At 38.4% G+C, this 27,960-nt stretch overlaps 2 protein-coding genes across 7 annotated transcripts; one reads left to right on the top strand and one right to left on the bottom strand.

Moving 5' to 3' along the window:
• Positions 1-25: 25 nt before the first annotated feature.
• On the bottom strand, positions 26-15,999 carry LOC105357014 (interleukin-18 receptor 1). Of its 3 annotated transcripts, XM_078945111.1 has the most exons (19): positions 15,883-15,999; positions 15,501-15,565; positions 14,104-14,347; positions 12,871-13,057; positions 12,657-12,801; positions 12,516-12,578; positions 12,319-12,442; positions 12,049-12,194; positions 11,825-11,971; positions 11,558-11,710; positions 4,664-4,913; positions 4,321-4,489; positions 4,106-4,241; positions 3,965-4,030; positions 3,350-3,473; positions 1,975-2,108; positions 1,708-1,851; positions 1,371-1,523; positions 26-1,297 (listed from the first exon to the last, which is right to left on the bottom strand). In XM_078945111.1, the coding sequence occupies exons 2-19, from the start codon at positions 15,541-15,543 to the stop codon at positions 945-947; spliced, it is 2,781 nt and encodes a 926-aa protein (XP_078801237.1). In that variant the 5' UTR covers positions 15,544-15,565; positions 15,883-15,999; the 3' UTR covers positions 26-944. The 3 variants fall into 3 exon arrangements, with proteins under 3 accessions (XP_078801237.1, XP_078801236.1, XP_078801239.1); XM_078945110.1 differs by lacking the exon at positions 15,883-15,999 and having other exon boundaries at positions 15,501-15,824; XM_078945113.1 differs by lacking the exons at positions 12,871-13,057; positions 14,104-14,347; positions 15,501-15,565; positions 15,883-15,999 and having other exon boundaries at positions 12,516-12,573; positions 12,657-12,797.
• LOC105357009 (coiled-coil domain-containing protein 81) lies at positions 10,155-27,852 on the top strand. 4 transcript variants are annotated; one of them, XM_078945117.1, is made up of 17 exons: positions 10,155-10,278; positions 16,134-16,195; positions 16,279-16,432; positions 17,144-17,328; positions 17,422-17,496; positions 17,569-17,722; positions 18,400-18,541; positions 20,091-20,184; positions 20,397-20,543; positions 23,805-23,903; positions 25,020-25,189; positions 25,265-25,343; positions 26,167-26,271; positions 26,348-26,457; positions 26,540-26,665; positions 26,929-27,102; positions 27,384-27,852. In XM_078945117.1, the coding sequence occupies exons 2-16, from the start codon at positions 16,181-16,183 to the stop codon at positions 27,065-27,067; spliced, it is 1,794 nt and encodes a 597-aa protein (XP_078801243.1). In that variant the 5' UTR covers positions 10,155-10,278; positions 16,134-16,180; the 3' UTR covers positions 27,068-27,102; positions 27,384-27,852. The 4 variants fall into 4 exon arrangements, with proteins under 4 accessions (XP_078801243.1, XP_078801241.1, XP_078801240.1 ...); XM_078945115.1 differs by lacking the exon at positions 10,155-10,278 and adding an exon at positions 15,937-16,068 and having other exon boundaries at positions 18,400-18,514; XM_078945114.1 differs by lacking the exon at positions 10,155-10,278 and adding an exon at positions 15,937-16,068.
• Positions 27,853-27,960: the final 108 nt, after the last annotated feature.

Raw genomic sequence — 27,960 nt, 5'->3', positions numbered from 1 at the left:
CAAATGAAGAGATAGGTAAAAAAAATAGATTTAAAGTCATACTCTTTACTTTTTTAAACAGCAATAAAATAAAATCATAAGACATATACATACTGGACTGACCAACAGTCTGAAAAGGGCAACTGGGCAGGAAAAGGTTTACAGAATCATTGAGTCAATCCATGGGTCTCCCCCTTCCCTTCAAAAATAGACACAAATTCTAGCACTAACAATCAATCAATAATCAAGAAGTCACCAAAATCATTTAATTTTAAAATAATAACTATCAGTTATTCAATTAAAACTTTCATTTACCAATCTAAATAATTAACATCTTACAAATAAATTAACTCTAAAGCCAGTTAAAACTACCACTGCAACACTTATGGTTATGATAATACCATAATACCATTATGATAATAATCCATTTCATATTTTTTATGATTTGTCAAATACTTTACCTCCTCCTCTTTTCTAAACTACCCCTCTGCAAAGTAATCCTCTGGCCTGGTCTGGCATTCCTAAAACTGTTTTTAACATTTGACAACAGCACCAGAAAATAAAACAGATGCCAATGTTTATCTAGATGAGGCACATAGGGTGAAATATTACTTTTGAAACAGAAGGAAACAAACAAAAAATACAGGGATTTTTGTGCTTTACAATGCGGTTGATAAGAGATATGGTGAATCTCCTGAAAGGTGTCAATAGAAAATCAATGATGCGACATATATCACAGAACCGTTGAGACTTCTTCATGGATAAACTGTATTTAACGTTTCTTTTTACAAATAAAGCTGAACTGCATTCAGCTGTGATCGGAAGAAAATTGTAACTTTAACCCTACTAATACTTCAGCACCAAAGTGATCTGAATCTAGCATATATATGAAAGCAAAGACCCAAGTGAATTTCTTTTACTAGCTGGAAATAAATTCAGGCATCAGGGGGTTAAGAAAATTAATTTTAGCACATGCTGTCATAGTGGTTTTCCCTCAAAAACGTACTCGTCTGTTTTGTTCTCTGCGGGGCGGGTAAGTGGAGGCGCAGCTTCTTCCAGAAGGAGGAGGAGGGAGGCCTTCCCTTCCAAGTGACACACTCTGCCATCTCGCTGAGTAGTTGCAAAGCCTCTGGAAACGAGCCGCTTTTCTGTGTTTCTGTATGCTTAGTGTTGATAAAAATCAAGCGGGTCTGCTTCTCCACAAGGGCTGCATGGATGGCACTCAGCAGGCTGGATTCTGGTCCGGGATACTGAGAGGTGGGAACCAAAATCACAGTCCTGCTCTGCTCTATGCAGGCTAGAACAGCCTCAGCTGCAGCTGCAAGAAAAGAGAGTTTTTCCTAAAAAGCCGTTTCTCTGCATCTGCTTGGAAAGTTGTTGCTCAAACATACCTTCTCCTGGTAAGACGTCTCTTTCACAAAGGCAAAGACTGTAACCAAACTTCTCTTCCAAAGTGTTCTCCAGCAACGTCCTGTCAGCTTCATGCAGGCCTTCATCAGTGTCACATTTATAACACATCAAAAAGGCATCATAGCTTTTTTCATCTAAACAAACAACAACACAGTAAATCATTACGTGCACAAAAACAACATTCATTTCCAAACATACACATATATACGATTTAAAACTGGATTTAGTAGAAATGGATTATATATCTGCATTTCTCTATCATGCTGGCCTTTGACACCACATAACCACACCTCTAGTCTTAAAGCAAAGGATTCTCACCTGAAGAGGTGCCATAGCAACTGAGGGTGTCTCTTAGGAAAAGCTTGATCTCTTTTTGAAACTTTAAATACACAACAATGGTCACAGTCATTGCAACAACAATGCTGACGACACACACAATCAGATTCAAGTAGGAAAAGTAAGCTGTGGACGAAAAAGAAAAAAGATCAGATTTCAACTCCTTGTTTATTTTGAAGCCAAAAAAGAAGGTGCAAAAAAAAAAAAAAGAATCTAAGATGTTATCTATGGTGAGCAAACCAGGAGCACCTTTCTGGGTGAGGAAGATGGTGACACTTATAGACGGCTGATTGTCACTGTCGAGTTTGCAGGTGTAATTTGTGGACAGGTCTTCCTGTGATACTTTTCCTATAACCAGAGATGCTTTCATCTGTTGTTTGTCGCTGTTGGTGGCAAACACAAAGAAAAGTGAGATCAGAAATGCTGCAGAGGAGCATTCTCTGCCACCAGCACACAGCTATAGATCTCACAGGAAATGAGTTAGGCAACATAGTAGTGTCTGCAGCAATTGTCAGGGTGCTAGTGCATAGCTTCTTCTTTTTTACTGAAAAGGTTTCCTCCACAAAAACAGGTTTTCCTGCCTGATGACAAAGCAAGATGACAACTCCAGGAGATCAAAATGCCAGTGCACAAGAAAAAGTGTGTTGAAACCCCATTTAAAGAATATGTATTCATATTTATGTGTTAAGGGAGATAAAAATGAGTGAAGACACCTATGCAAAAAAAAAACAACAGTTTTCAAAACAGAAGAATCTGTTGCAAAAACTTAACAGCACTGAAGAGTATTACCTCACTCAAGTTTGTTTACTTCTTTGGTTCTAACAGCATTTTCTGAAGGTTTTGAGACACCTTTAGCTGATCCTTTGGGTTTCGAGTAGGGGCGCAACAATTAATTGTCTTAATCGAGGAATTGATTTATTTTCCTACAATCCAACCAGATTGATCTGTCTGAGGCAAGTTGCTACTCGAATCTATCTAAACCGATAATAATTTCTAAATGACATAAATCGATCATATTGATATTTGAAAATACCATTCGGATTCAAACACGGTACTTTTTTTTAACATAAAAAAGACCAAGCAAAAACTGATCAATCCATCCTTACAGTCCTATTTGTGGAAACACTTTGAATTTAGCAAAGACATGTGACCATACGGTGCGGTAAAATGTTATAAAAATGTTCCCTTTGGATCATTTTGATGTGAAAAAAACAACAGTGGCTTGAACTTTATGAAACTAAATCCATTAACTAGATCCATTTCAGGTCAGTGAATCAGATCGAATCGGATTGTTCAAAATGAACAAATGTCGACGATGAATTCTATTGTCAACAACAAGTTATTATATGAATCCAAACATTGTTCAACTTAATTATCACACTCTTAATTTTAAGTGTTTAAAAAATCAGTTAGCCAAATTTTTGATTGAAAAAAATTCTTGTTGTTTCTTTCATGATCAAATGTGAATGTGTGCTCCAAACACTTTTTCTGATCACAAAATTTGCTCAGATTTCTGAAAGGCCCACACAAGTATAAAAACGTCTGAGTAACAACAAGCTCATTTGGACTCATTTGCAAACAAAGTTTTATTTTGGAGTCTCTGGGCTTCTTTTGTTGGGCTCACCGTGTTTCATTGTAGAAAACTGGAAAGGTGCTATTTTCGTCCACAAATGATTGTCCTCTCATCCAGAACAACAAGTCCTCCGATGAGTCACTATCCGCTACACAGTCGATCACCACTGTCGTGCCTAAAAACAAGTTTATGGAAAAAGGAAAATTGGGAACATGTGGTAAATTTTCCAGATTTTTGATACAGGAGCCAGTTAGGTTAATATTTCAGACAAATTGTGGATTTTGTGGTTCAAGCACCAAATTTGGCATGGATGTACCGTGGGATCCCCTCTTTCAGAAAAGCTTGTTAGCCACGGGAAAAATCCAAAATGGCAATTTTTTTTTAAAGATGGCGGCCATACACTTAATTGTTGCAAAGATATTCAATGTCTACCTCCTCCAGTCTCAACAATATGGGTTGTTCGTGCACAAAATGTACAATACTCTTATATGTATATTATATAGATATTGTTTATACATTTTGCAATCTTGGATTTCCTTGTGGCTAACCTGCTTTTCAGAAAGTCGGGATCCTCAGGTACATCCATGCCAAATTTAGCGCTCATACCACAAAATGGATGATTATTTTGATAACCGGCTCCACTATGATGCAAAATTTGGGACTCACCCAGCTCTACAGAAAATACTTGATTATTTCTCGGAGAGGTGATTGTAGCATAAATCGGATGTATTTCTGCGCATAAAGGAAAAAGCGTTTATCATCTTGAAATCATGGGATACAAAGTCAAACAATCAGAGTCCTTTTTACCTGTTTTAACAATAAGTGGAACAACAAATGTTATGTTGTATGTTTGACCGGAATACAAGTATGATCTGTTGCAGGTGTAGATACCAGCATCTTCCTCTTGAACTCTCTGGAAATAAGGCTTCAAAGGCCGACTATCCTGATAGAATAAGGAGAACACAGCAGTAAAGTTTTGCAGCTCGGAGCTCAATCAACACACTTTCTTTGTCTTTGAATACCTTGTACCATGTGAGATCTGTAATATTGAGGATGCCTGCTGATGGGATGTTTGCTTCGGGGCAAGACAGAGTGCAGGACTGGTCTTTGTAACAATTTTTCGGGTAATCATATTTGTCTTCATATACGCTGTAGACCATCAACGTGAAGAGAGATTGACTGCTTTCGTTTCTGTGAAATTGTTGTGGAAAACACACATTTTAGCAATAACTTTCACATCTGGGAAGGTTTTCTTAAAAATTTCACATTTCAATGACAGTTAACTGAACAATGGGAATCAAATCAAAATTGCCACCAGTGTGACAAATGTTTTATAAAAAGACTGTTATGAAGGCAAAGCTGTACCTGCAAGACTGACAAGTGTAATTTCCCTGATGGTTCATTGATGTGTTTAAAATGACAAGCCAGTTCTTGTGCACCACAATGCCCATCTGTCTTTGTTGAGCCGCTGACATGTTGCTCTGTGCATATGTTTTCTGCTCAGAATCTTTTTTCCACAGGGTCACTGGGTCCCCATCACCGGGCTCATCACAGCTCAGCGCTACGATTTCTCCTTCCCTCACGTAGACGATTCCTGGAGTCAGGGAGCATGCGCCTGCACCTGCAGAACAAAACCGCACATTTATAATAATATTAATAATAAAAAGGTTTGTTTTTAGGTGCATTCATCTGAAATCAAATTAAACTTTATTTAAAAAGCAGTTTACACGAACACAAAGTGCTTGACATAGTAAATCTGGCTTGATATTGAAGTGGGGAAACTATATTTTGGGGAACTGCCTACAGCAGGAACCACCCCGTTCATATTCACAGAGGGCATCACCACAGGATCCCCCGACCAAAAAGAAAAAACTCAATGTGACCACAGTGTCTCAGTAAACAAAGGCAATTCAGAAAATAGGGGTTTTAGTCCGTGATTTAAAGTCCGATAGGGTGACGGCTAATTTGACGGGTTTTAAAAAATTCTAAAAGAGGATTCTAAAAGTCTGTTCTGAAACGGACTGAAAGTCACAGAAGAACTCTGGTGGGAAGCCAAGCAGGGGGTTTCAGTCATCGATGGTCTGAGGTGTAGGAAACAGTCAGATGCAGTTCATATTCCGTAGATGGAAATACGATATTTGTTTGACGAAAATAATAATAATAATAATAATAATAATAATAATAATAATAATAATAATAATAATAATAATAGAAGTCAAAGAAAAGAGTAGTGTGAAGGGAAATTTAATCTTAAGCCTGGCAACTTCCTGTAATAATTAAAAACATGCAACTGTGTCTTTACAAAACTTATTCAGTGAATGAAAAAAGAAATCTGTTTATTTACTATAAAGTTTGAATAATTTGACTGCATTTTTTGTAACTTTATTCTTTGTGCTTATTAGACAAATGAATTTCTCTTTCTGTCAATTCTGTTTTTTTGTGCATTTCCTCCTGTGGATTTTGATATTTTGTTTTGCTTCGATAATTTAGCATTTTTAACTCCCCTTTATTGATGTTGTTCCGTGTTGTAAAACAGCAACTTTTAAGGTCTGATATCTGGATTTGACTTAATGCCATTGTAATAAACATAAAGGAGTTGAAGAAAAAATATAGAAACATGATTATTGATAGATAGGTACATATACTAAGCATTACTAAACTACGAAACATATGTAAATATTTATGAATATAAATTGGAAACGTGTGAGAACGCACAAGGGTTGGTAGAGGAAAACAGTTCAAATGGAACCAAAAAAGTGTTTATTATAAATGTGTGTTAAATGCTTCCACGTGTGTTTGTTTTTTATGTGTATATCTATGTATAGCTGTTGGCATATGTGTGTAACTAAATGTGAGCTTATTACATAGTGAACAGGACTATAATAAATGTTGGGTGTAGTAATAAAATTGGGTTTTGGCCAGGGGAATGAGAGTTTATGAGGCTTTTACTTTTCCCTCCATTTCTGATATTTCTTGTGTCTTTCGTTTTTATCTTGTCCTATCTTTCCTTTTAAAGTATATATGAAATAAATATCACAATCATCAACATAATATTCATTTACATTTCCACTCCAGCTTTGACTCAAGGATTAAAAATTTAAAATGCAAAAAATAAAATAAATGGACAACTGAAATGATAAAACAAACAAATGCAGCAAATACTCATAGAATGTAAGAGGCGGGTATGCATTAGTTTAAGTTAGAGGAGCTGGACATTTATGCAAGTGTTGTTCATGTCTAGCTGTGTTCTTAAAGTTTAGGACTGTTGCATCATTTTTCATGTTTTAAGGAACTTTAAACAGCTGATTGTTGTCACATGACAAGGGACAGCAGCCATGTTTCAATCTGAGCAAAGGTCTGTGGTTTAGTCCGCTGTGGAGTTAGTCATCATTTGATCAGATTTTGCAAAACACTGAATGTACTTGAATGTGTTTTGTATTATTTCTATGATTTATTTCTACTTTTGGATGTCTGAGGGGTGCCATCACATTTCCCATCAGTTTCTGTTTCCTCCTGAAAGTGCTGCATTGCTTTTGAAACTCATCAACCACATTAAAGGAGCGTCTACCGTTAGAGCTGCTTTCACACCTCTCATTTTTTTACATTGGAACTTGGATCCAGCACAAGTGCAGGGTCTTGAACATGCAAGGTTGTGTGACAAACAAACAATTACAATAAAGTTTGTTTTGACATATTTTATAATATTTTTAAAAGTGGAGTTGTCCCAATTTGACTAAAGCCACACAGTTGTGAAATAATTTCAATTTTATAACTGATAATGTATTTTTCTGCACTTTTCCAGACGCTCAAAGCGTTTACAATGTGTCCATTATTCATTCACTCCTCATTCATACTTGGTGATGGTGATCTACTGATGTAGCCACAGCCCTGGGGCAGACTGACAGAGTGAAGTACTGAAGAATGGCTTTCTGTATGTGGCTCTGACCACCACTGGGACAGTCAAACACATTCACACACCAGTGGAGCAACACTGGAGGCAAGGAGGGTGAAGTGTCTTGCCCAAAGACACAACGTAAGCGGGGATCGAACCGGCGACTCTTCAATCCCCACCTAAGCCACTGCCGCCCACTTAGACAGATGTAACATATATCATCTTTTCTGAAAAGATGTGATAGTCAGTAAAAAATTTTAACCACATCCTATTTTTTTGGTGTGTAGTAAAACTATAGATGACTGTCTTTTATGCTTTTAGGCTGCAACTTCTTTAAAATCTAAACATCCCTAAGGCTCTGCAGGACCATCCAAACACCTGAAAGCTGAAATATGATCATGGGAGAGAATACTACAAAAATCAGTCCACTTATACGATATAGAGAACTCAGCTGAGCGGATTGTTCCCTTTTTACTAAGTGACTTCAGAACATTTCTCTCCTGCATGAATTAGTGTTTGTCACTGAGTGGATCGTGCTGCAAAAGACATTTTAAAAAGTCAGATAAACACTGGGTAACAACTCCTGTCTTACCGATGATGAATGTGAGGAGCAAAGCCTGGAGGAGCATCTCTTCAGCGCAGCTCAGCAGCAGAGTGAACACAGCTCTCCACAAAGTGCAGACACAATGTGGCGTGATGTAAAGAAGAAAAGAAACTTAGGCCTCGTAGAGGGGGGTCACGCTCCAACCCGAATCAGCCTTACTAGTTTCACTTCTCTTTCCTTCCTCCTCCTCCTCTTCCTCAGGTCTTCTTATTTTAAAGGAGTTTAGGTTACTCGTGAAAAGCACTGGATTTCTGTGTTCTGTGTGTCCATTCAGACCGAATTTTCTGTAGAAGTGAGCAGAAATGCTCTGCTGCAATTTCTGACAAGGCAGATGTACAGATACATTTGCATAGAAAAATTGCAAATTCCCATTTTAGGTGCCTGGTAACTTTATTGCATTTATCACAAAAGACTGATGACAGTGAGCTTATTTGTGACTGGAGTGGGCCTTCTTTTCTGAGAAACTGCAAAAACTGGAAAAGATGTTAGGAACACAAGACTCTTTGCAGCGAGAGAATGTAGAACTTGTGAAAACAAACAAAAAAGGAAAGAAAAAAATCACTCCAAAAGAGAAACTTAATCTGTTCTCAATTGACTTTTTTGTGGTCAAAGCTTCAATATCACCCAATCATAATGAAACTGCTTTTGTGTAGGAAGAAGGACGTTTTGTTTATTATTTTGGGGTTTTGTTATGCCGTCAGCATCATGATTTTACAAAAAGTTTCCCCTAAAATGATGTCAAATGATTCTGTGTGAGATTTCCAAAATGTCAAGCACATGTGGTTGCCATAAGGTGGGCGGTGTAGTGCATCCCCTTGCGTTTCTGCACTGAAGTTTTGCTTTTTGTTTAACCTCTATTAAACTCAAAACCAAAAGAAATAAGAAAAATCATTTTTCTATTAATATTTCTAAAACTGCTTATAGACCAGTGGGAAGAAGCCCCAGACACTGACAAGTCTTTGTTGTTTGGAAACTTTTAAGTCTCACTCAGATATTCTTTTGATCTATTTTCCAAATGTTCATAGTGTTCTTTCAATTGTGATTATGCCATTTTTAGGCATTTTCTAGGACATATTTTTTGCAGAGCATCAGTAGTTCATTAGGAAATCGTCTCTCAGTTGTGGGAGGGCCTGTTGACCCAGAGCAGCCCCGCACCCCTTCCCATCATCCATCTGTGTACACACTCTCCTGCTAGGTTACAGCCCCTCACATCCCCAACCTAACATTACTGGTGCAACAAAACATGCCGAGCAATCTTAGAGCTATCTAGTTGTACAGTTTAGAGCCAAATGAGGAAAACAAAGACAGACATGGATCTATTTGTCTATAAGTGGATGCATCAGAATGGAGCAGAGCACAAAATATTTTTATAGTATTTTCTACATCACAGATACAATCTTTTACCATCTGCAATTTTTGTGTGCTTCTGATTCACCAAGTAAGTAATTACTCAAAAATGCAATTTTGACTTTAATTTTTTTTAATGTGTGTCCTCAAAATTCAGAAAAATGCTACCAGAACCTGTTAAAAACACATTTTTATCCAAGTGGGTCTTTTAGCAACAGCTGTTAACCTTTTCACAGGACAGAATCTTGACTTCATAACTTTCTAAGGAGGAAGGTTGTGGAGACAGGTTCCAGAGTGTTTGTTGATTTGATAAGTCTTTCCAACGTGTCTTCCTCTTAAGGTCACGCCCCTTTATAGGTACCACGCCCCCTTTAGTAAATTTGGTTCTAAAGTCTGACATTGCAATAAAAGATCTTAGTGAAAAAAAGTTTCGTCTAGTAAAGAACTGAAACCAAAATAGCTTTTTGTAACTGTAAACCAATAAGATTTAAAATGCAAAAATTTAAACTTAGATCTTTAATTTTAAAAAAAAATTAATGGTGGAAAACTATCAGGAATCATTTCAAATATAGATAGTTAACTATTTATTTCAAGATAAAACATTTTTTGGTCACTTTGTGCAACATTCTTAGCACTGAACAGTAAAACCCAGAAATGTACTCTTAAATTTACAAACACGTGGGTATTCTTTTGCCTCTCAATTTGGCCTACACGGATCATTTGTTTAAAAAAACAACACTAATTTAGTGATTTTCAACTGCCGATTTCTACTGTAGTGAAAGCACAATGACACCCTGATAAATAGAGACTTTTATATTTTATAAAAGCCTGTACTCATTTGTTATATTTTTCATAACTCACAATCCCTTGTTCCTCATTTTGACATCTAATGCTGGAAAGGATGGGGTATAGCTCCCCCACGTGGCCATTAGACTCTATTGCAGCTTTGTAGTAGAAAAAAATTACATGTAGAAAAAATTACAGCCTTTGTGCTATCCTAGGCACTTTAACGTTGGGAGTTGGGTCATCTAGACCCACTAGACAGTGCTCTGAACAATTTTTCTTCAATGATTTGTGATCTTCACTGGTGTCCATGGATTACATGAAATCTTTTCACCTTTATCCACCTTTGTCATGGTAGGAAGAACTCGTCAATGTAAGGGTGGGGTCATCTAAGATAGCACAAGGGTTACGGACACACTTGTAAATGACAGGGATAAAAAAGTAATTTACTCTTTTACATTTAGGAGGCCCATATAAATTGTAAAGTGTCTAATTATTGTCATTTTTGATTATTGTCATTTTCTATGTAAATTTTTATATTAGTTAATATTAACCACCAAATATGGCTACAGTCGGCTACATCATGGCTACATCATGACAACACCACAAAAAATATTCTGTTTTTGTCAAAAGGGAAAACAAAGAAAAAGTGTTTACTGTGTCTAGTTTCTTCCTGCAATGACTTATTCCTGCCAGAGGGTGGCGCACAGACTGCTTACTTTTCTACTTTTCTTTCCTAATGTAAGGAAAAGATTTTCTTGTTAATACTGATTATTGTAAAAAAAAAAAAAAAAAAAAAATCACGGGCTGTCACATGAGGAAACAAATCATGATAAAAACGGATTAAGAAGATAAACCACAAAGTTACCATAAACCTAAAACGTATTTTTTGTTTTTTATCAAAATTGTTAAAACATTTGTTGGGTTTAAATTTAGTTTGGTTATGAAAAATTAAGAAATTTAACTATCCATCAGCGGGTCTATGATGTCAATAAAATATCAGATCATCAACCAGATTATCATCTGGTATTTTTTTAATTAACATACATATGCAGAGTCTGACTGGAATGATGCGATTGTTCCTGGTGTCCATGTTAAAGAATTGATCTAAACATAAAATTACAAAAGTGATTCAAGAAATATGCTACAGTTTAATAAGTTGCATACAAATCCTACTAAAGCTGTAGCTGTGCTAAACTTGTTGGCAGTGATCAACCAGGGTCGACTCCTCAGGTAGAAGTTTTGCCAGATGTTGAGGGGCAGATAAATGAAAACGCAGAAGCTTCCAGAAGGAAGATTTGGGCTCCATGGAGCTTCTGCCTTTCCAGACAACACAATTTCCTGCCTGGCTGAGATGCTCTAGGACTTCTGATGCAGAATCCGTGCTTGATGCTCGTTTCGTCTCTGGTTTGATGAGAATCACGCAAGTGTTTTTCTCTGCTAGAGCTGCCCAGATTTTGATGAGCAAATCAGACCCTGGATCTGAATCAGAAGAGCTGGGAAACAAAACCAGAGTCCGGCTCTGCTCTATGCACCCTGACACAGACTCTGCAAATGGTGCAACCAAATGAAGGTCAGGAGACAACTCAGTAGAGCCTCAAATGTTCATAATCATTGAAGTTCGCCTCCATACCGGTATTTTCTGAGGTGTCCCGACTGAGGAGGCAGAGACTGTATCCAAAGCGCTCTTCCAAAACCCTTTTCATCCACTTCCTGTCAGCTTTTCCCAGATCCACATCTGAATTGCTCTTGTAAAACATCAAACAGGCGTCATACTTCTTCCCATCTAAGCAAACAAAAAGCAGAGCTACAGTGAAGAACATCTTTTCTGATGCTACATGCCTGGAAAGTAAGGAGGTAGAACTAAAACGTAAGGTAAAACGTAAATTATGATTCCCACCTGTAGGTGTGCCATAGCAACCCAAGGCGTCTCGAAGGAAGAGTACAACATCAATTTTAAACTTAGAAAAAGCAACTGCAGTTGTAATAAAAACAACAACTATGATCCCCACAATGCAGATGATGAGGGAGACGGAGACGTCACTGACTGTGGGGAAAACAGTAGATACATTTACTGGAGATAATAGGAGCAAAACCTCCAATAAACAAGCCCAACAGTCGCACCTTTAGGAGTTAAGATGATTGTGACGAACGTTGAGAGTTGATGGTCAGACTGCAGTTTGCAGGTGTAATTCCTCGACAGGTCATCCTCTGACACTTTCTTGAAGATCAGAGATGTGGTCATCTCCATGCCTATGGCTCCTTTTACCCTAAAAATGAAAGCAATTCAAAGTAAATGAAAGAAAAACTTGCTGTTGTGTGACGGTGAGACATCAACAATTTTTTTAAATTGCAATAGTAATGTGAAATCCGGTTCTCTTCTGAAATATTGACCATGAATAATTATAGAAAACTGGTAAGTTGTCGTCCTCTTCAACAAATGACTCCCCGCTCAGCCAGAACACCTCGTCTGTCTCTGAAGTCATGACCGCTTTACAATCAATCACCATCATGGCAGCTAGAAAAAAGATTCACAAGAAAGTCAATTTTCACGAAATTTCTAAATAAAGTTCTTACAGAACAGAACTCACCTAGATCCACCTGAAACACCTGGTTTTGTTTGGGTGACACAATCACTGACTCTCCTAGCTGCTCTGTCCAAGATAAAAGGTTACTTTAAAAGCAGCCAGTAAAAAAGGGACAACATTAAGTTTGAAATGTGATTTTCTTACCATCTGTTTGGACATTAAGAACCACTGCAAAGGTCTTGTAGTAAATCTGACCTTTATGCATGTATGACCTGGTGCAGATGTACATGCCGCTGTCCTTTAGCTGCACACTGGAGAAGTGACTTTGACTGTGTGATGTTTCACCTTCCTGAAACATGCAGGATTTATTCAATCAGACTCCTCACATCTCATTTCAATTCTTGATTCTTTTGATTACCTTATTCCATGTTATACCCCTGCTGCTGATACCAGATATGTTTGCACACGGGATGTTTGCAGTAGGACAGTACAGAGTACAAGGTTCCTGGGTGTAGCATGTTACAGGATACTGGTTCCACTCTTCATACTCTCTGGATTGTGCTGTGCACACTGTTAGCCTGAACCAGATTTGGCTGCTGCCGTTCCTGTTGTATTAAAGAAAAGACACACAGAACAAAAACGTTGCTCTTCACAAATGAAAAAGAATGGATGCCAATGAATCCCACATTCGCTCAACTGGAGCTAGGTTTGTCTCCAGAAAACCTGTGACCTTGAAAAATCTGTGTTGTTTTCAAGGACATAGTTTCTGTGGAGCAGCCAAGAGTTTAGTTTTTCTCTCCCGTTAGTTTACAACTCCTCACAACCCCAACCTATCATTAGTGGTATAACGAAAATGGCGAGCAATATTGGAGCTATCCAGCCGTACAGTTTTGGGTGAAATGCCAGCTCAGGTGAGGAGAACAAAGACGCATCAGAATGGAGCAGAGCAGGAAGCTTGTGGCCCGCCGAGTGTAGATTTTACATCACAACCACAATCTTTCTGAAATGCAATTTTTTCATCTGCTTCTGATCTTATTCCTTCCTTCCTTCCTTCCTTCCTTCCTTCCTTCCTTCCTTCCTTCCTTCCTTCCTTCCTTCCTTCCTTCCTTCCTTCCTTCCTTCCTTCCTTCCTTCCTTCCTTCCTTCATTTTTTAAACCCATTTTTTCCCACTCGTAGGGGAAGGCAGGGGACATCCAGGCAGGGGACATCCTGGACATGTTGCCAGTCTGTCGCAGGGTTCTGATCCACAATTATTCAAATAATTAGATACCCAGAAACAGTTTTAGGCTTTTTTTAAATTTTATTTATTTCCTCCATCATCAGAAAAATGCTGGAAGAACATGTTCTTTAAGCAGGATGGATGGATGGATGGATGGATCCATTATGTGTCAATTTATTTTAAGATGACTGACTCCAATAAATGGGAGTGGAGATGATGTAATGACTCGCCATCACAGTTGACCAAAGCTTCAACAATCATCTGTCTTGCAAATGAATGTTCTTCAGAAATTTAGCAAACAGGAAATGACCACTCTATACAACCTTAAAAGATTCATTGCTAAATGAGCATTTCTTTCAAGAAAAACACGAAAACTTCTTGATTATTGTGCTAAACACATTCCCATTTAGTAGTTTCCATTGGGTACTTACCCCAAAGAGCATGAGTAATTCCCTTGATGGCCCAGAGAAGCACGAAGAACAACAAGGTTCCGTCCATGAATCAGAACACCCATGTGACCTTGATCAGCTGATGCTGAAGCACTGCTGGTCTGATTCATCTTCTGACCGCTGGGAATGGTCCAGATCAGACCTGTATCATCAGCTTCCTGACAGTGCATCACCACAATTTCTCCTTCTCTCACATTAAACACCTTCGGTTTCAGCAACTCCACACCTGTAAACCAGAGTAACACTCTTAATTTGAAAGAAATGAGTTTGTACACATAATTTAGAGCAAACAGATTTTAATCTAAGTATATATGTTTTATTTTTAAAATCTATTCATGCTAAAATAGATTTTTACAAAGAACAACAACATTGGTTACCCTGAAAAAAAAAGTCATAAATATTTGATCATAAACTTAGAATTGATCTGAGGAAAAGTAATCTTCCAAAAAGTGTTTATTTGGAAAATCCTGCATTTATTCCCTTTCTGCAGCAACAAGTATCTTTCAAGAACTGGGAAACTATTTGAGGAACATGATCTGGATGATGAAAATTATTGTATCCCTTTATTATTCAATGCACATGATTGCCCCATGATTTCAGGCGGCATGGTCAACATTTTTTTCCCGCTGATTACAAAGTTTTCAAAATGTTTCAAAATAAATTTCACTGCAAATAAAGGCTTTTCTTGAGGATTTTTTGGTTTGTAATATGGAAATGCAGTAAATAAATGTACAAAGTTAGGAGATAAAAATGTAGACCATTTAAATCAGAAGATTAAGACCACGAAAAGAAAAACTTAACATTATAAGATCTTTACACACGCTTTTGTTTAATTCATCTGTAGTCTTTGTACAAAGTTAAGATTACTCAGCAGTCATTTTCTATGTACAGTGAAGGCATCAACACATGTTGACAACTGATAGTGAATCAAAAGCTATAAAAACAGGCATTTTCCCCTTCAAGACAGATTCTATGATCAAACTCTGATGAAAAAAAAATCAAGTAAATATTTATCTTGGACAAAACTGCTAAAAGAAATATTTGAAATAAAACATGTTAAAATTAATCCAAAACTTTAAATACAATATATTTAAAAAAATGAATACTGACATTGATTTTTAATGCCTAATTTTCTACAATTTAAGGATAGTAAAAATAGTTTCACAGTATTATTGATACAGCGTATAACATTAATTTGCCCAAATAGTTTGATGAAAACAAAAAAAAATTGTCTTTATTTCTTGATAGTAAATAATAAATTAAAATAAAATAAAATAAAATAAAAATCCCTCCAAGAAGAAAAAAACATGATGAAATAATAACATCCTGGTTGGAATGACCAATATAATTTTATATCAACATCAGGGACTGTTTCCTACCTGTGAATAAAATGAGAAGAAATAGAGGAGTCAGATCTGTCATCCTCACTGTCGCACGCCAAGAGCTAAAGAGTAGAACCAGAGCAGGATGAACCACTTTAACGTCTGTCTAATCAGCCTGACAAACATTTATGGACCTGAGTAACTCAAGACTACTTTTACTTTTGATTCCTCCTCTCTGCTCGCCCTTCGCTCCTCCACAGAGCGCTAAGCCAATATAAACTGCGATAAAACAACATGCTGTTTACCTCATAATATCTAATGTCTGTATTTGTCTGTAAAAAAAAGTCCCAAACTACAACGCATTCTCGATTTATTTTCTAAACAAAGTTCATTAAAGTGACAGGCTCAGCATGCGCTTCTGAGAGTCACGTGCGCTCACAATTGGCCGCGCGGTTCCGAGCGCGAGCCACTAGTTCGTCAGGGAGGATTGTGTCATCAGAGCAGCACAAGTGAGAGACTGTCCAGCTTCACAAGCTTTTGTCCTGAAAGATGATGGACATCCTGGACCTGCTGAAGGGAGAGGACACACCAACATCGCGTTTTCTCTCCAAACTTTCCAAAAAAGGTTTATTTTAAGAGTGTGACCAAATATTGAAGAAAACAATTGATTACAGCACTTCTTCCTTTCAGATTTTGAACTTCTTTGGGAAGCCATCTCCATCTACATTAAACACAAGATGACTTTGCAGAAAGTAATGCCATCTATATATCTATCCATCCTTCCATCCATCCATCCAAAAATATTCTCCACTATTGATTAATTCTCTTGTAATAGGGGGTCCACTTGCCGGGGCTGGGAACCTTCACGTTCTCTCACCAGAACCTGGACATTGGACACAAGTTCATTAGAAATCAACAGCCTCTCTTCATTGTTGCTGGGAAACTTGCTGGATGTTTTGGTTTAAGGCAGGAAGGTCCATTTGCTGCAGGTGAGTCCAGCAGGAATGATAATGAAGCATGGATTGATAACGGTGTAGTCAAGTCATAACTGGAAAATAGATGCAAAACAAAGAAACATCTGCATGTGATTTGTTTTAATCATTTTTCATATATTTACAATGTTGTTGTTTTGTTTCTCCATAAAGGTTGCATGGGCTCATTTTAGCTCTGTAACCTGTTGATCTCAAAGTGCATCTCATATTGAAGTAACGGTCATTTAGGAGCAGCATGTGTTGATTTCCAAACCACAAAGTTGAGAGTCATTGTGGACATAAACAGTTATTTCGCTGTTGGCCTGACTCATCCTCATGGAATGAGTGTTGGTCAACTGTCAGCAAACTAGCATCCAGCTGAATTTACTTCCTTTTTTGATGTCATTAAAAAAAACTCCTGAAGATCATAACTAATTGAAACAAATACAGCAATTCCTTTAAATTTCTGTAGCCTTTAGATAACTTGAGGTGGAGTGACTTTTGTACTAGACACCTATATCAAATAGAACAGAATAAATAAAAAGTTTTGGTATTGATTTTATTTAATAAAATAAAAAAAAGTATTTCATATTCAACAAAATAAAAAACTCATGCACATTTCTTTAAAAGTACTAGTAAAATTACATCTGTGCCGGGTGGATTCTGTTAATGTTTTGTATGTGCTTCAGTACAGCATAGTAGAACTGACTTTGTGTTTGTCCTTTGCAGCAGCACACCTGCCGGTGGTGCAGCTGAACTTTGCAGCCGTGTCACAGGGCTCTCCATTCAGCCGGGAAGTTGTGGAGGGATGCTTTAGAGAATCTCTCCAGCTGCTCTACAGAGCTTTGGCCTCTCAGAAACATGTGTCTCTTCCCTTCAAAGGAGTTGGAATTTTGTCCTTCAAGAATAACAAGGTGCCTCTTCTGCTCAGACGGCCTTCCTGTCTCAGTTTTAAGGGCTGTAAACTTTTCTAACACATCATGTTGTTTGCTTGTATTTACCAAAAGGTCCAGATGAAGTTCAACAGAGATTTTCTCAATGCTAAAAATAAAACTGTGAGGCTTCAGACAGGCCTGAACTTGGTGAGTAAATGTGTGTTTTAGTTCATTTTCAAAAGAATTCACATGTATTTACCTCATTATTTGTATTTTTAGAGAGCAGACAGCGGGGTTTCTTCACTCCCTAACAGCTCACAGCCAGACAGCTCTGTTCCCCTGCTGAATGTTTCTTTTTCTCACGAGAGCAAAGCAAATGGCAAAAACAGAGGCGGCTTATCAGCAAAAACAGATCAGAAGAGGAATGCGGGAGGTAAATAAACACTGTAAGGTTTTTTGTGTTTTTTTGTTTTGGACTTTGATGGAATAATTAGGCTTTTTTAAAATCATTTTTTTTTCTTGGATTTATGCCTAATTAGATAAAACTACAAGACTTAGAGATACTCTGCTATAGAATAAGGTTTAAGCTGCCCGACCCAGGTTTGTTTTAAATCTACCATCCCTCTTTTGTTTTTTAGCCATCCCAGTTCTACTTACTGTTGATTAGTAACTGAATCCAGAGATGAAATGACAAAACAAAACAACAACAAAAAAACAGCTGATCAAGGAAATGAACAGCGAGTCTTCCAGAGATAGTTGGAAAAACAATGGTTGCTGGTTCTGAACCCTCGGGGATGGGAAGGCACGCTTTAAATGATGTTGTCAACTGTGAGGATTAACTGGTTGCTACAACAGTTTGAGGTCATGCTGCTTGTTCTCACATTACACAAACGTGCTAAAACCTTTTTTAGATTGCAGTAAAGTAACATTTCTAGGTTTTTAGTCCATGACTTTCTCTGTTTCAGTTCCGCCCAAAGTTACTCGTTAATTTTTCAGCTTTCTGGATCTCCAAAAAATGTCCATAATGTAACATTATTAGTGTCGGGAAGAGAGAGAGTCAGTTGTGTCTAATAGCGGCAAACCCACTCAGAGTTTTGTGTGTCTCTGCAGAGGTTGCTCATCAGAGAGAGTCCAAATCCCATCAGCCACTGCAGCCTGCCAAGCCGAAAGCTGTCACCATGACTGAGGAACTGAACCTTAACCCCCTCGTGGAGGCCATAAACAAGTACCCAGAACACAGGGAGACAAAACCGTGAGGACAGAAGAGCTCCAACGCAGCACAGGGTGGCTCAGTTTGCACTGCATTGAGCTGTTGTCTGCAGGTTATGAGTCAGAGAAAGTTGATCGCTCAGTGGGGGTCACCCACTGACGTCCAGCTCCATCAATGATGTACGGCTAATGGTTGGGGAAATTCTTTGGTGTCTTCTTCACCTACAGCCCCTTTCAGCTTTGCAAACGTACAGCTAAAACAAGCACACGTGCAATCTGAACCACAGATTCTTTTAACTGCTTCACCACAGGGTTTTCAATCACAGAAGAGTTGGCTACTTTTAATAGGTTTGTCATTTTAAAATGCCATTTTTGATCAGTCTCGTGACATTTTTTAATTTCCTTTTTTTAAGTCCACTTTTGAATTGTAAAAATATGCACAGATATGAAGTAGATACTTACTTTTTCAGGTTCATAATGGGAATAATGAATTAGATAGACTTTTTTCAATTTCACGTCCCGCTCAGATCACTTTTTTATCTATAGGAAAAAAAACAATCGTTTTCTAGTTTCTGCATGAGTTCATCTGAAAATCGCCTCTGAGTTGTGGATGGGACTGTCGGCGCGGAGTAAACCTGCCCCCACTTCCCATCACCCATCCCTGTGTTTACACTCTCTCCTGCTAGGTTACAGCTCCTCACATACCTAACCTAACCTATTGGTGCAACAAAAGTAGTGATCAGTATTGGAGATATCCAGTCGTACAGTTTTTAAGCCAGATGGCAGCTCAGACAAAGAAAACAAAGACGTACATGGATCTATTCATCTACAAGTGAATGAATCAGAATGAAGCAGAGCAGGGAGCTTGTGGCTTGCCGTAGTAGCTTTCACGGCCTCATTCGAACTGCTTCCCTACACCTTCGTTTCTCCTTATCCTTACATTTTATCACTTTATACTATCACTCCAAGCAGAGAGATATGGAAAAAATAGTGTCTTCAAATCTGGATTCTACTACCGCTTAATGACATCAATAGTCACTGGTCATCTACGTTAGTGCGTAGCTGCCATTGCTTGGAAAATATATAATACCAATTTCATAACATAAAAAAGTCATGCAAGAGAAAAAATGCAATACTTAAATTGAAATGTAAACTTCTGCGCTTTAGAGCACGCCCTTGTGAAGAAATGCGTTTCTCCTCCACGCCACAGCGCAACGTGGATTAACCCACTGGAAGAGAGATAGCCAGCCTTAAGTCGCTACGGCTCCCCCTTTAAGAACACTTTTGAACACCACTAGGGCTTCAAATACTCCTACAATTGGAGCAATAGCGGGTAAGGAAGCAACTCAGATTTGGCCCACGTCACAGCTACGAGCTTTTTTAAAAAGCATTTTTTATCTGCTCCTGATTCCCAACAATTTGAATAAAGAAATACTCAGAAATGCAATTTAAGCCTTATTTTTTTAATATATATCCTCCATCCTCATAAAATTTTCCTAACAGCTGCTAATCTACTGTATGGGAATCTAAAGGCACAAAATAACGTACTTTAATTGTGCAGTTGGCAATAAACAATTTGGTCCCACTTTCAGACACATCACCTCAGATTCACTACAGGAGAAGCCTCCTAACATCGACAAACATCTTTTGAAGGTGAACCCCTCCAGTCACATCCATACAGGACAGGTGAGTGCGTGCACCTTCATCGATAATCAACAGCTAATAGAAATGGATAGGTTTCAATTTTGTTCTTGGAGCATTTAGAAGGTAAAATATCAGGGATATTGAGAGACACGTCTTGATAAAGAATGTTTCTAAACTAATAAGGAAATTGCTGTGAGAAAAGCATTAAAAAAAAAACACCTCCAGCTGACAGTCGGTGCTCCTCTGTCTGTAAGGAGCTGTGCCACGTGTGTATGCAGCGCTCCCAGAGAAATATCCCAGTGTACCTGAGGGAGCAGCATCAGGCGGAGGAGAGAGTGCAAGAAAAACTCCTACTGTTTAATCGACAAATGAAAGATGAGCAGGAAATGGCGCGGGAAACGGTGAGACATCTATAATGCGCACCACATTGATGATGGTTGAAGCACCAAGAATCACCATAAAACTTGTGTTTTTAAAGAAAGCTAAAAAACCTAATAGTTGTTGAAAATGTTATGAAAAACATAATATAAAGCGGAATAATTGTCTAAGAATAATTTAAACCATCAGTCATCAGCTTCATCAGCTTGTCAATCATCAGCTTGTCCGATGGACCAGATGCTGCAGCATCTGGTCCATCGGACAAGCTGATGATTGGTGAGTGGGTAGCAACTGACACTACTTTGGCGTGCCCATTTGTCATTTTTAGAGCATTGTCAAGCTTGGGGGAATAGATTCCACTGAATGTGCCAACCCACAGGCTTCCTTTTTGTTGTTCAGAATCCTTTGTGGGACTCCAAAGAGAATGGCTAAATCTGAATTGCTTCCCTAACCTGACAGTTTTTCCCTATCCCTGCAATTTTCCCTTCAGGTGGAGAGATATGGGGAAAACAGTGTCTTCAAATTCGGATGTTTTTTTCTACAGCTTCAATTCAATTCAATTCAATTCAATTCAATTCAATTTTATTTGTATAGCCCAAAATCACAAGATCAGTCATCTCGATGGGCTTCGAAGTAAAACATGAACTCAAAAGGATCACGAATACAAAGAGTTCAATAGGAAAATACTAAAATGAACTAACAAACTGACTAAGCTATACTGGCATCCCTGCCCTTGGACCCTCCTTCGCGGTAAGGAAAAACTCCTAAAAAAACGAAGAAACCTCAGGGGTGCCCACATGAAGGAGGGATCCTCCCCCAGGACGGACAGGCGATTTACCAGAACTCTTAGAGAAGAATTAACTTATCTAAATCTACAACTACATATATAAAAGTCCAGTAGACGAGCTTCATCCAGCCGTGGTTGGGGGGACAGTCAGGGGCGTGAGTCGAGCCGGAGACAGGAACCACAGCCAGGTGTAGGAGCAGGAGCAGAGACGAGGTACTCGGTCAGGAACAGAGGAGAGACGAGCCAGAGGCAGGATCCACAGCCAGGTGTAGGAGCGGGAGCAAAGGCGAGGTAAACGGTCAGGAACAGGAGCACGGATGAGCCAACTGGAGTCTGGAAGCACTCCCACTCCCCAGGAGGGGAGAGGGAAAGAGTGACAATACATGAATCGCACTGTACCAAACAGAGGCATGGAGAACTAAATGATAAATTATGATCAAAAATAGAGGAGAGGAAGGGTAGAAGTAGATGAGAAAAGAGGACAGAACCCCAGTGCACCATGGTTAACCCAACTTCAACTTCTAGCAGCCTTTTAAAACAAACAGTTATTGTTATTAAGTTTAATTTAAACACATTAACATTAAGTTAAATAATCTCTGAATACTAACTAGTCTGATAATAAGCCTGTTCAAAGAGGAATGTTTCAGTCTAACTTTGAATGTAGAAACCGTGTCGGCCTCTCTTACATGAGCTGGGAGTTTATTCCATAAAACAGGAGCTTGGTGGCTAAACGCTCTACCTTCAACCGTACTTTTACTAATTCTAGGAACCACAAGCAGTCCTGCATTTTGCGAGCGAAGTGTTCTTATTGGATGGTAAGGGACTATGAGGTCCTTAATATAAGACGGAGCCAGTCCATGTAAGGCCTTATAGGTTAAGAGGAGGATCTTGAACTTGATTCTAGAATCAACTGGGAGCCAATAGAGCGAAATGTGATTCTGCTAGTTCCTGCTAACAATCTAGCAGCTGCATTCTGAACAAGCTGGAGACTTGATGACAGCTTGATGACATCATCTATAGTTGCTGGTCACCCACGTTAGTGTGTAGCTGCCAGCGCTCTGAAAATACACATTTGTTTTGTGACTTCAAAAAGTCATGCAAAAACAAAAACTCAATACTTAAATTTAAATGTAAACTTCTGTGCTTCAGAGCATACTCATGTGAAGAAATGCATTTGTCCTCCGTGCTACAAGGGTGATGCGAATCACCCTACCGGCGGAGGGACAAAACAACTTTTGGACACCACTACAGCTTCAACTACCCCTGAATTTTGAGCAAAAGGGAGGAGCCGAAGAGATTGGGAGGCAATTCAGATTTACCCAATCTGTCCAGAATTTGTTTGTCTACTGTCTGATGGAAAAATTTAAATTGAAAATGTCAGTATTTTTGGGAATAAGCCTAAGGGTCATAGGTTTAAAATTAAGCTTCATGGAGATCCTTATGGCTTCAAAAAGATAAGATATAATTCACACAATAGTGCTCTATTTGTGTGAATGTATTTTTTATTAATATATTGTATGGAACAAATTAAATCTGTTTTCCATAATGTCAATGAAGACATCTTGTATTAGTATAATGTTTGTGTGTCTTCGAAATTTATTTTAAACTTAATACATATGTTCATAAAAAATTTGTGGAAATTGAATCATTTAAAACTGTAAGGAAACAATTTCTGTGCTTGTTCAATCTTGGAGAATGGAAGTGAATGGGCAAATCTGCTAAATCTTTCCTTCACAGCCAGACTCATCTGCAGCACATGTATTACAGCTATGTTCCACAGTGAGTCCAGTTCTGGAGAAGAACCTGGCTGCAGACAAGATGACGTCTGACATCATCGTCCAGAAGCCGAAATTAAACAACTTTCCTTAACCCCAACGCTCTGTAGAATCGATGTCCTAGAAAATGACAAAGGCTTTTTTATTTTGGCTAAAAATGGCGCAATAACAATCATTAAAAAAATTAATAAATAAATAAAAACATATTCAAACTTAGAACAGGAAAAATTGTAACTCTTAGGGTCTTCAGTTAAAAAAAAGTTTTTTTTTTGGAGCGGTATCTGGGACTTCTGGTTTTGGTCAAGGACTTCTGGTTCTGGTCAAGGACTTCCGGTTGTGGCCGTTGATGTCTGCAGCCAGGTACTCTTGAGATTTTGCCTTGTCAGTTGGCTTGTTGGGTCAGAAATGAAAAAAAAAACAGTACAGTATAGAATGCATGATGGTAATTACTTCTATCAGAGTGGTGATGTGAAAGGGCATCCTCCTTTCAAAAAAACAGAGAGTGTCGTACTTGGGGGTAACTTCATTTCCTAGACCAGGAGTCTTTAACACTAAAAGAGCCATTTGCGGCAGTATCATATTGACCAAAATCCAACAAAAACTGCAAAGTCCTACTTCATCAAGAAAAGAACATTGATTTGTTGTATTTCTATTCTTGGCCAACATTTTTTAATTCAACAAAATAGAGTTTGTTATTATTTTTGTTTGCATTTTATTTGTAGGCAAAGCTGGCTGAGCAACGTGAGCGTGCAAAGCAGACAGCTGCCCTCAACTTGAAAATGTCAGAAAAGAAACAGAAGACTTGTCTTCCTGTCCTCCCTGTGAGTGCAACATTGTACGCAAAAGCCATAACCTTTTCATTCTGAGGTGTGATGTCACAACAAATACAGTAAACTTGGCAACAGTGGGTGAAATGTGGTATTAGTTTCATTAGTTTAAGGAAGCTCAGTGGGAGACAATTCTGTGAAAGTTTCAGGGATGCTCAGTAGTTATGTCCTCTTTTTGTGACGGAATGTGGACGAACGTAGTGGCATTTATTTTCCATGTGTGTCATCAGAAGCAGAAAGAAAGGAGGATTTGTTTTAATCAGCAGAATATTTTCCATGGCTAATGCAGCTGGATGACTCAAATAGTGCTGATTATGCACATGGTCAGTGTGAAAGTGTTGAGTTTCTGAAGTGAAGTGGTTTATAGTTTAGCAATGATGCCTGCTCCTTTATTTCATTCATAATAATAAGTACTGTTCAGAACGGTAAAAGGGGTCAAAGTTCAAACTGTTAGAAGCATGCAAGTGTAAAAGATCCTAAGAAAATCATGTTTTTAGTGTTTTTAACATGTTCTTCTGGCATTTTTCTCATGATGTAGGACACGTCTTTACATATGTTAAGTTAAAATAAAAAATGCGTTTCTGAGTATTTCTTTATTTAAATTGTTGTGAATCAGAAGCAGATGAAAAAATGCCATTGGAAAATGCCTGTAGCAATTACGTAGACGCTACAGTCGGTGGGCCACAAGCTCCCTGCACCGCTCCATTCTGATGCATCCACAGACGAATAGATCCATGTATGTCTTTGTTTTCCTCATCTGAGCCTGTATCTGGCTCAAAACTGTACAGCTGAATAGCTCAGATATTGCTCACCATTTTCTATGTTTGGTTGGGGGTGTGAGGGGCTGTATGCTAGTGGGAGACTGTGCAAAGAAATGGTGACAGGAAGTGGGGGCGGGCTAACTCTGTACCAACAGTTCCACCCAAAACTCTTACTACTACTTACTACTTAGAAATTGATAGTTTTTTTTATTTTGGCAAAAACGGCATAATCATAAATAAAAGACTACTGGGAGCGCTTTTAAGTAGATCAAAAGATGATTGGAGTGGGACTTTATGAATTCTACAAACCTGGTGACCTTTTCTTTGTTTCTCCTTGGGCCATGCTCAGAGCACTTTCATCTTGCTGACTCGGCGGGTCACACCTCCTAAGAGGATTCAGCAGCATCAATACATGAGGGATCTTCAGAGTCAGATGGAGAGGAAACAGGCGCAGGAGGATCTGGACCAGCAGAACCGCTTCCTCGCCGAGCGTCTCGACCAGGTCCAGCTAATACAAGAGTAAGTATCAGTGGAGTTGGAGAGAAGTTGCTGCTGTTATACAGGGTTTGTTATGAGGGCTGTGCTTCTTTGTAGGACAGCTCTCCACCAGGCTCAACAGCACCAACAGAAACAGGAGAAAATCAAGACTTACAAGAAGGCTCTGGACATGCAGGCAGGAAAACTTCTCTCTACTTTTGGCATTCTCCAGAATGTGTTGTGAAAGAGTTCAGTGCAGCAATGGGGAACGCTCAGTTACAAACCCAGCCCAAGTAGAAAAAAAGTAAACAAATGTGAAGTTGGCTTTTGATGCACGGGTTCCGCGTCAGCAGCTAAAGACAAACCGGTTGCATGCAGACAAAATACTTTGATCAAGCAGGTACCTGTTTCAACAAGTATGACACAGACACTTATAAACAAAGACAACATAAATGATCTCTGAATATTTGGAATATACTCTTGAGAAAAGAGAAAATAATTCTAGTTCACTGTTTATTCCTATTTCTATGAGTCATGGGAAGAAAATTACTGACTGGAGACAATTCAAACCAGTCTCTAGAGATTTAAAAATCGACAGTGATGCATTAAAATGCAGTAAAGTTAATTTAAAACCACGTTGCTACTCTCACTGAAGACTTTCAGTGTTGGTTTTGTGAAAAACTTCACTGGGAAAACTAAAGATAACTAAAGATAGTCCTTGACCTTTATCTCTTTTTTTTATCTTTGATCTTTATTTCACTTTTCACATAGCAGAATTTTTTTTTTTTATCATCATCTGTAGAAATATCAAATACTATTATGGGTCCTATCTGGGTAGTTTTTTAAATAAATGAAGAATAATTGAATAAACTCAGAAATAGGCAGCAGAACAAAGCTATCACCTGTTCTGTCAATGAGGTGCTGATGGAAAAAATCTCAGTTACTTTTTTTCCGCTTCTTTTTTGTATTATTAGGAGAACTTGTAAAGTTTGCTTCACATCATTCCAACTGCCTTGTAGGTGGAGAAAAAAAAGTGTTTGGAAACATGTGAGCAAAAGTCAACCTTCAGGAACCGCTGTGAGACTCCGTTCATAAATGCAGAGAACCGGGAGCGAGCACAGAAGGTCACTTTTGAGCACTAATTAGTTGCTCTAATAATCTATTCGACTACTTAGCTGGGGATGTTTTCAATCTTCACAGTTGTTTGAAGCCAATTTGAATGCTGCCACTCTGAGGAAGAATGAAGAACTGCAGAAGCGCCTGGTGCAAGTGGACAAAGAGAGGAGGATGCTCAGACACCGTAAAATGGAGTCAGTGGAAATACGATAAATAGCTTATTAAATATTGGTAGGAGCCGATGACAACATGAGTCTAAAACGTGTTTCTCAACAGGCTGATAATGGACAACATAAACCACTTTGAAAAGAAAAACAGCATCAGCAAGTCCCTGGAGGACGATTGGAGGCGTAGTATAAAGGTCAAGCATGAGAGGGAAGAGGAGGAACGGCGTCATCGCAGGTCTGGAAACATGAATTTACACAAATAACTATCAACCTGTTTATATGTAAAAAAAAGAAAGACATTTTTTAGGAGCACACACATTTTTTCCTGGTTTCTCATCAAGAAATAAACTTTTTGACATTTGTGAACATAAAGATTGCTATATTGTCCCTTACAAGGCTTAACTTGTCTTAGACTTTTCTATTATCAACCGATAACCAATTAAAGAGATTCTCCCACAGTTCATGTTGAACGTCATTAATTTCTGACTCCCATGGCAGGTTTGCTGGTCAGCTCCTCGTAGATAAGCTTGCAGAGTACAGACGGTGCTGTCAGTGTAAGAGGAAGACCAGCAACCGCGGACAAACCAACATCTGGAAGGACTCTCATTATCTCTCCGGTACACAGTTCATGGTTTGAACTGCAAAGACGATACCAAGTTTTACCTGTATAAAGTATGTTACTTTTTTCTTCTTCAGTTCCTCCTAATCTTTTGAATTGTCTATTGGTTTTCATCAAATTGTAACTAGGGCTAGTTAGAAAAAGATATTTTTTCATCTTAATCTCACGATGGAGAAATAACTTTCTTACCAAAAAAGCTACAGCTAACACTGAGAACAAAAGATAATAATGGATAATGATGGACATTAAAAAAACAGTGAAATGCAATAATTAACAGCAATAATAACACTAAAATGTGATCAATAACACAACGAAACATCCTGTGTCTATGAAGTGTTATAGCGTCTAATAGCTGATGGGACGAAGGATCTGGGAAAGTGCTCCTTCATGCAGGGAGGAGTTAAAGTCTCTGACTGAAGGATCTCCTCATTGTACCCATGGTCTGGTGCAGAGAATGATGATGCAGAGGATTGCTAACGATCGATTTCAGCTTCGAACAGAGGCGGATCTCCACACCAGTTTGTCGATCCTCACTCCATAAAAGAGAGCAGATGCAACAACGCCATCATAAAAAAATAAATACATAAAATCTTGAGTCCTGCAAACTCAGAGGGACCTCAGCCTCCTCAGCCTCTTCAGCTTCTCCGGTGGCGTTTTGTTGTCAAGCAACAGCAACTGAGGCACCCACAGGCCGCTTCAGACTCAGTGTGATGGAAAAAATTATTGTCTGTTTAATTTTATTTTTTTGAGCAGATGCTTCATATTCTTGCATGATGCAGTTGTGATTAAAATGTGTTGAGTGAGGTGTGCATTGTTTGTCTCTGTGTGGCTTTGGATGAATTAACCCACTGTTGACAGGCTGACAGTATACCAATAATAAATTTCTCGTCCTTCATACCAGTTTTACCATT

The sequence above is a fragment of the Oryzias latipes genome, chromosome 3 (genome assembly GCF_053564925.1).
Source record: "Oryzias latipes strain Hd-rR chromosome 3, Olatipes_Hd-rR_3.1".
In the NCBI taxonomy this organism is placed as follows: Eukaryota; Metazoa; Chordata; class Actinopteri; order Beloniformes; family Adrianichthyidae; genus Oryzias; species Oryzias latipes.
The sequence above is the reverse complement of the archived record's forward strand: the minus strand, read 5'-3'. Positions and strand labels throughout refer to the sequence as shown.

What these genes read in the sequence shown, in the direction of transcription:
- LOC105357009 (XM_078945114.1), top strand. Translation starts at nt 15,993, where the DNA reads ATGATGGACATCCTGGACCTGCTGAAGGGAGAGGACACACCAACATCG. An exon ending in TCAGAAGAGGAATGCGGGAG is followed by an intron (nt 17,723 to 18,399) that starts GTAAATAAACAC and finishes GTGTCTCTGCAG; the next exon opens with AGGTTGCTCATCAGAGAGAG. An exon ending in CAGGTCCAGCTAATACAAGA is followed by an intron (nt 25,190 to 25,264) that starts GTAAGTATCAGT and finishes GCTTCTTTGTAG; the next exon opens with GACAGCTCTCCACCAGGCTC.
- LOC105357014 (XM_078945111.1), bottom strand. Translation starts at nt 15,543, where the DNA reads ATGACAGATCTGACTCCTCTATTTCTTCTCATTTTATTCACAG. An exon ending in GTTTTCTATAATTATTCATG is followed by an intron (nt 12,195 to 12,318) that starts GTCAATATTTCA and finishes TTTCATTTTTAG; the next exon opens with GGTAAAAGGAGCCATAGGCA. An exon ending in GGACACCTCAGAAAATACCG is followed by an intron (nt 4,914 to 11,557) that starts GTATGGAGGCGA and finishes CTGCAGGTGCAG; the next exon opens with GCGCATGCTCCCTGACTCCA.